General features: G+C 30.0%; 1 protein-coding gene across 1 annotated transcript in view; it reads left to right on the forward strand.

Moving 5' to 3' along the window:
* Positions 1 to 889: 889 nt before the first annotated feature.
* LOC105620910 (TBC1 domain family member 24) overlaps positions 890 to 8,770 on the forward strand; it is a 24,112-nt gene continuing 16,231 nt past the window's right edge. Inside the window, exon 1 of the mRNA XM_012202388.1 lies at positions 890 to 989. Within this exon, the coding sequence (XP_012057778.1) occupies positions 890 to 989 (100 nt within the window). The remainder of the gene's footprint in view (positions 990 to 8,770) is intronic.

An 8,770-nucleotide genomic window follows, 5' to 3' on the forward strand; every position in this document is an offset into this window, starting at 1 on the left:
ATTAACATAATTTTGCACGCGTATATTCAAAAGATCGTATGATCGACTTCAAAATAGTTGAAACAATTAGTAACTCTTGAAACGCACATGAAATATCCAGTAAAAGAATTTGTTCTCGTATTCTTGAAGTTCTTTGTGGAATTTTGCTCTAAAAAGTGAAAACTTTTGAAAAAGAATTTTCAGATTTTAAGAATAAAATTTCACTTTTTAGATATTCACTTCGAAGAATTTAGAAAGTAGAAACATTCGTTTGTTCTTTATAGCTAAATTTATTGTTTCTTTCATCTTTCCCATACTCTAAACAATCAGTGTGAATGTAACGCATATGCTATATAATTCTTACCGTGTTGATGTTAATATTGACATCATGAATTATATCCACACTATGATAATATTGAGGTACACCAAGTTTTTAAATCCACACTATGTTGATTAACATCACATAGTAAAATTATACAGGGCGTCCCGAAATTCGCGAATAAAATACCATAACAAGAAAGGTTTCGAAAAATTTAATAAAAAGTTTATTTTTAAATTTTTATTTTAAGCAATAATTTTTGATATATTGAGATATAAGTTTAAATGTGGCCAATCCTAAACTATGTTTAGATAGCCACCTGTCCATGAATCACACGCGGCATGTATTTGTGGGTGTTGATGAGCGTTCACTTCAATGATAGTCATAAGTAATAATTTAAACATAGTTTAACTTTTTTATTTAATTTTCAAAGATCTTCTTGCTGCAATATTTTGATTCACGAATTTTGAGATACCCTGCATAGATACCGCATGGTGTGTGTTAAATCCACAACGATATTTTTTAGAATGCATTTTCTCTCCACTGTCAAATTATATATTTATTTTTGAAGAGTGAAAACATAGTGCAGCTATGAAGAACGGACTTCGTTCCAACATCAAAAGAGTGCCACATGCAACATACATAGTGACATTTACTGTCGTAGAAACTACTTGCTGCTTTGAAATGACGAGTATGTTCTTTCGAAGATCGGAAGATTCGATATGAAAACATTATTTCATTTATATGACGACTCCCGGTGAACGAGTCAATGTCGTTAAATCACGATGATTACGGCATTGGTCTTTATTGCTCGGAAGTAGGCAGTTTTCGTTTCAGGGACTTTCATTTATAGGTACAGCGAGACAGAGAAGAACGATACTAGGGCTGTTGCTCCAACGTTGATGAGTCGTTTCACGCTCTTGACGTTTAGTAATGGCCATTTAGCACTTTCATGTACCGGATGTAAAAGAAGTCACGCGCCAGTTTCCGCAGATGAATTTTTTTTCTTTTATCTCCATTATTCCGTTCATCAAACGGATGAGACATGGATAAAAGTAAAGTTGCATTAACGGATACATGTTATCTGTTAATTTCAAATTTTCTTTTGATGAGAAAGAAATATGATAAAAATTGAACTCAGAATTTTAACAGCAAAATATTTTTGATCTCTAATTGATCTCTAAACATCAACAAATAAGTTATAATTTGGAGATAGAATCAAAAATCCTGATTTTTTTTTAATTTATAGAACAAAAACTTCATGGACCTATATTGATAAACGTATGCTGAGTATTTACTGTGCTTTAAAAGCAAATTTAAAAGATATTTGTTGCTTCCAAAGAACAAATAATTCTAAACCATTAGAAAAACCATTCTACACCATTAGAAAAACAAGAAAATGGTTGTTATACGTTAGATATTATTAATTTATTTTGTCATCTTAAGTCATTAATCCAAAGACTGATTCAACAATTTAACTCTGGATCTCGCTTTACATTTGTCCGGATACTTCGATAACCTTGCATCTTATTGCGAGGTTAAAAAAATGTCATTGAACGTTTTGCGCTGTTCCCCAACAACGTGTCAAAGAAATGGGAATTTTATTCCGTCATTGGTGCTCGGATTGTGTGAAGCTGCGTTACTTGCGGTGAATTAACCGGCCGATCTCTCAATCGGTCTCATATACAACCACGTGTGTTAATGATTATCCAGTGCGACCGCGTTCACAAGGATATCTCACCGGCAATCGACTCGCCAAGTCTTTCCATTCTTTGCGGAGCATGAAGCTGTTGAACTATGCAAATTAACTACATAAACGAAAATATACATTTCTTAGGCACTGAAATTGGTCACTGAGTGCAAGCGAATCGGACATGTGTGATTAATATACGTAGTCATACATGCATATACAAGGATTATTAGCAATGTAACTGAGAAGGGGAACTGTTCTACAGACTATATTATATGCACGAGTCACAATTTAAATCCTTTACATTTTTTTTTAAATTCTTTAGCGATACGAATAATTTCGATACACATGCTTGTATTGTAAATACTATATGAATTTGCATGCATGTGTAGACATTCAGAGCACGTGCTTCTTGTTTAAATGTTAATGCATCTTGATTCTTTAAAAAATATTTTTTCAATTATTGTTTATTATTATTCGTCAAATATTGATATGTCAGACTATAAGCCTACACGAAATATGAGTCTTTTTGCCTCTTTAAGATAGATAAGAAGTCTAAATCGTTGCAGTTTAAATAATCACGATCATGATGCGAACATTTAGGCAGGAAGTACGCGCCACGAATATATGTGCAACTTTATGCGTTAATGAATTTATGACCCTATTTGTATCTATACCTACACTCTAATATGTGAATATATATTTTGACTGACTTCGGTCAAGTTCCGGTTATTTTAACCGGCGATTACCAAATAATATCTATTAGCATAGAAAGAATTATTAATTCTTTGGCCCTTAATACATAAAAAGATTAAGCTAAATCCATTTCTATTAATCTAGATTAATTTTAAAGCTTAGCCTATTTCTATCAGTCTAGATTAACTCGGCTTTAATTTCCGCCTCAAATTACTCTTTATTTTTTTTGACACTAGAATAAAAATAAAAAGTGAGTTGAACCGAGATTAAAACTTTTTTATTACTACAAATAAACATAAAGAAGAATAGCAAATCACATATTAGAAATGATACAAATTTAGATCCATGAGAATAAATCTAATTAAAGAGTCTATTCTGTAATTCTTAACACTAACGATATCGTTAGAGTCGTTGAAAGTTACAGAATAGGCCCCTAAATATGAGAATTTCTAATATTCGGTCAAAGCGGAGCTTAGTGTTCAATATTTCTTTGTGAATTTATATACATTTTGATTCCCCGTGCCGAATCTTTTTTGGTCTTAAAATGTCATCATAAGCAGAATCAGAGTAATAATATTACTTGTTAAATTGACGAGCAATTTAATAATTTTGGTGTTAATAAGCATCTTTATAAGAATATTAATATTTTTCACATTATCAAATTATTCGTAAGATTCTCTCTAACATCTAATTATTTATTGGTATTCAAAATTTATATTTATATTCAAAATCAAAAAAGATTTTTTGCTTGCAGTTTGTAGAATCAAATATGTATATAAATTCACACACAAAATTTGAAGTACTAAGATCTGCTTTGAATATAGGAATATAAAAATATATTTAATTAAATTTTATTGTGAATTACACATTAAAATTTTAGTAATTCTATCATTGCATTAATCGCCAATTAAATTATAATCAGAATTTCGATTCAAGCTCCAATTAATTAATTCAGTGATCGAAATCATCCATATAAGATTTTCGGAGTGCAGTTCGTTGTTTCCTTATAAGAATATAAAATTTATTTTTTCTCCCAATTTCTAGTTCAACATGAACTCTAATAAATATTATTAATCCTCTCGAAGGGGAATTAAGCGCGAATTGCGTACGACACTTCGACTTAATCGAGCTGGTGGGGCTAACGTTGCTGTTCTCGTTGATGAATTATTCAGCGTGCACAAATCCACGAGAAGTAGAATGATGATTCTCGCGGAATTGTCGGAGCCAAGGTTAAACGCCGAGAAGCGTCGCGCGAGCGCGCCGTTTGGCACTTGCGAAATTTCTCAGCGGCCGAATCCTAACCGTTTGGATTTCGCACTGAAATTACACGGCATTGCGTAATCGCGCGCGACCACCGCTGCATTGCACGCTACTGCTCGTTGTTTATTGCTCACTTCACCCAACGCGCTCTTCTATGATGTATAGTCGCACGAGATACTGCGAGACACCACCGTCCAGAAGGCACACACCTTTTATCTTCGGGATTTTTTACAGTTATTTATAGAGAATGTTAAACCTCGCTAATAACCTTGATCTTGCGACGCATTGTGCAGAATGAAATTTCTGAGTCAGCTTCATTTTAAATTAATTCATTTTAAATAAGCATGAATCGTTTCTAGTTTTAGAAATGTGTCATTTAAAATGACGTAACCTTTCACCTGATCTAAAACTTATTTCTTTCTATATTTCCCGTGCGAAGTTTAGTATAAGATTACATTTACACCGAGAGATTTTGCGATTTGACCTATATTTTAGGTTGAATCACAAAAAACGAGACCTGATAGAGAAGACAGGTCATCTGTCTACTATTTATATATCAATGGACCTAAATTATTGAAAGTCGAATTTGTGATGTAGGCCGCGATTTAATGCACGGTGTAAACGTAGTAATATATAATAGAAAACAAAATGTTGAGTAATTATTAGATCAGTTACATATTAAATCAGGTTTGGAACCATGGCAAAAAAACTTAAGCAATAAAACGTAAGCAGTAAGGAAATCAATATTGAATTTGCTGCTGCTTATGTTATGGCCTATTACAGTTTCTACTGTTGGTCAATTATTTACTTATTATTTACTTAATATTTAAGTTTTTTATGTGCCATGGCCCTTAGATTTTGAATTTTGTTTCACATAGAAAGATGACGTTGCTACATTTCAAATTTTGCTATTATAATATGCTATTATAATATTTCAAAATAATTTACAAATATCTCGTGCGCGACAACTAAAAGTGATTTTCTTTTAATGCAAAGTTTATTTCAAGAAATTCCAAAATATCTATATAAATCTAAAATATCTGTATATGTTTTGAGATTGAAAGCATCGCTCAAATGTAAATTCTAAACTTGTAAGCTGAATCTTAGTCCATGGAGTGAATTTTCATATAGAATTTTCTTATAGAAAATTATTATATTATTATATATATTCTTATTGAAAATTAAGCTCTTCAAAACTACTCTTTCAAAATTGACTTAATTTTCACTTTTTAGAGTCTGTTTATAAAATAATATAAATAACTGTATGTGTGTTTTTATAATATTTTTATTATTTAGTTTTTATACTTTGAATATTGAATATTGCTGAAAAATAATTCGCGAAATAATTTTTTTTTCTTTTTCGAAAATTAACTTTTTTAAAAAAAATATAAATTTATATAATAGATGATTTATATAATGCACGTTACAATAAGATACACAAATAGATACACACAGATACAAGATAATACACAAAAATAAATTGCTTAGGAAAAGGAAAGAACATTTTTATTTGATATTTATCTATTTTTTTTTATGACGATTGCACACAGTATTGTTGACAGACTCCGCTTATTGTCTATTTTACTTTTAATCATTTTTCTTCTCGCGTTGATCTCATCCACTGCTTTGCATTTTCTATGCATGCGCAGAATGACAAGTGCCATACATTGTTTGAAGCGATTGAACATATGATAGAACAGATAAATCATCAGTTTTATCGTTTTTCCGAGAAATGACGTTTTAGGATCTTTCATGTTTTTCTATGCAAAATTTGGGCGAAGATGTAAGCATCGTGAGGGAAACGCATAGCAAATAGGCACCCCGTTTTACTTTGCGTATTCGACAATGCGTGCGCATTTGCCTTTGCCTCCGCCTTTGATGCGATGTATTTATACTATCAAGTGGTTCGGAGCGCTCGGGACTTGCAATAATATTTATCTACGGCAGCAACTGCAAGCCCGCGTATTCTATATATACGGGATGTCCTAAAAAATCACTACTCTCTTTCAATCACAGGTTATTTAACATTAGCAATGGTTTTAAAGAGGATTTAATTCATGATTTACTATCTTCAACATTTTTATTCCACAATACCTGTACGATTTTTAAATATGGCGAAAGAAACAGAATAAAAAAAATAGAATAGGAGAAATATCTTTTTAGTGTAATATCGCAGTAATAAGAGAAGGGTCGATAAGAACTTGAATGCAGTTGTGCTGAAAAGTGCTTTGATCTGCATGTATGTCACGCAGATAAGCAAAATATTTCATTTCTGCGCATCTACGAGCACGAGTAAAGATTAATACTTGAAGTATCTCAAAATTACATCATACAAATTTTGTCCTTTCATCACATTTGAGTATTATTTTGAAGCAATTAAGAAAATACCGTAAGATTTCGTCCATAAAATCTCTTTGTAGGTATCATTGTAGTGTGTGTTATGCGTGCGTGCGTGCATGCGTGCGTGCGTGCGTGCGTGCGTGCGTGCGTGCAAGCTTAGTAACATATGGTGTGTTGATAAGCGCTAAACGCGTGTTATTGGCCAGGAGATAACGTGCGCTTTTTATTAATAACCGTTAAGTACACTGAGATTATAGCAGCTCGCTTTCGCATCCGGCCAAGCTGTTGTATTATTAGCGACAGCTCCCTCGTTAATTATATGTCATATTATGTCTTCATTGTCTCCGCTTAGACTGTTCATGTGTCTGATGGCAGGTCAATGCCTGAAGTTTTTTTCACAACCAAGATGTGTTTTTTTTCGGTATAAATAATTATAAATTTCACAGTTTTATTTCATGATTATTTGAAAGTTATTTGAAACCAATTAACATAACATATTAACACAATAATATAATCTTTTTTTAATGAATTTTTAATATCTTTTATTAAATCCTGATTAACTTAACTGATGATTAATTCAACTGATAGAATTATAGTAAAATTTCTAATTATATAACTCAATGTAATCGGTAGTTAACTAATATATACAGAGTGTTTGGAAAATAAATCTTTCGCATAAGGGTAGAATGGACTAAACTGAGAAGAAAAGTTTTCTATCATTTTGCAATTTTTTCGCAATAGTTAACAAGATTAATTGTTAAAAATTGCCGAAAATTGGTCTTCAATAATTTTTTATTCAAATACTATCAACTTTATTAAAATTATATATATATTAAATAAATTATTCAATAATTCACGTAATATTGAGAACTATCAAGTTTATGTTAATATATGTGAAAAAAGATTAAACAGCGATTTGTATAATTAAAAATTTTATTTTGAACAATTCTATCGAATTAATTAATTCTGCCGAATTAATCGCCGATTACATTTGGTCAGAGTCGCCTTTAATAATTTTTCGTTCGAATGTTTATGTTTCACTTTTATACAACTACATATAATGTAACGTTGAGCAGTGCAGGTAGCACCAAAATCGCTATAAATATTCCTGAATCATGACTCAGAACTACTCTGATAGTTTGACAGCTATATATATTATATATATATGTATATATACATATATATGTATGTGTTTTATGTGTACGAAAAAGGTTATATAAATATAAAATAAAAAATTGACTGTCACGCAAAGTCATGCGTGGTATTAAATTAATTGGTCAAAATATAAATGTTCTCAATTTTTCACGAACGGTCACAATGAGCAATTATGACAGTCATGATGAGCGATTATGACAGTGGCCTAAGTTATATACTCTTATCGTTTTGAAACAAAATGTTTTCTTTTTGCTTTGCTTTAGTACATATATTAAAAGAATATTTTGTCATTGTAATAAAAAAAATATTTCTCAAAATACATAGATACTTTTATAATATATAAGATAAATTGAGATAAAATGTATTTTATTAAGTGTGGGAAAAAGTTCGTGGCGTTTTTTCCGTTAGATGTAACGGAAAAAACGCCATGAACTTTTTCCCACATCTAATAATTTTAATTTTTTTAAATGTAAAAAAAATTTCAAATTTGTTTACTGTTTATAGCAAACATATAAATTTGCATATTTGATAAATATTTTACAGTTATAGCAAATAATTTTTCTAAATACAAAAAAGAATGAATATTTGTTATACTTGCAAATAATTTACGATTCGTTATCTACAAATGGAATTTGCGTTTATGATGTACGATTAGCGTTCATATACGTTAGCAAGTTTTTTCTCTCTAATATATTTATAATATATTTATGAATATATTCATAATTATGATATTGTTATTCGTAATATTGTTATTTCAAATAATGTACGCACATAAACTACTGTAAATATTAATTATCTTTGAGAATGACTACAAAAATGTATTATTTAGTGATAATTAGAAAAATTATAACCATGATCATCTTTTCCGTATGACCATAATGCCTGTTTACTCTAATCTTTTCTGCAATTGTAAAATTTTACGAATAGTAAAATTGTAAAGAAATATGACTTTTTTGATATCTCAAATGACTTTAATTTTTTAAAATATTATAATGATAATATTATAAATCTTAAAAATGAGTTATGATCACAAAAGATATCGAATTTAAAAACTAATTAAAAACAAAGACCCATTTTATATCTTATGATTATCCTAATTTTGTTTTTACTTATAATTTTTGTCAGTATTCTAGTTTTTCTTTGCCATTTCTAATGATGTTTGTAGAATTTTAAAATATTTAGAAAATTGGCAGAAGAGATACATAATAACAAATCATCATGTCTTTATATTTTTCCTTCATCGCCGCCCTGGATACTTGTATAGATACTTGTATAGATATATATATATATATATATACATTATTGTATACATATATATATATATATATATA

Source organism: Atta cephalotes (genome assembly GCF_000143395.1).
Source record: "Atta cephalotes unplaced genomic scaffold scaffold00030, whole genome shotgun sequence".
Lineage (NCBI taxonomy): Eukaryota > Metazoa > Arthropoda > Insecta > Hymenoptera > Formicidae > Atta > Atta cephalotes.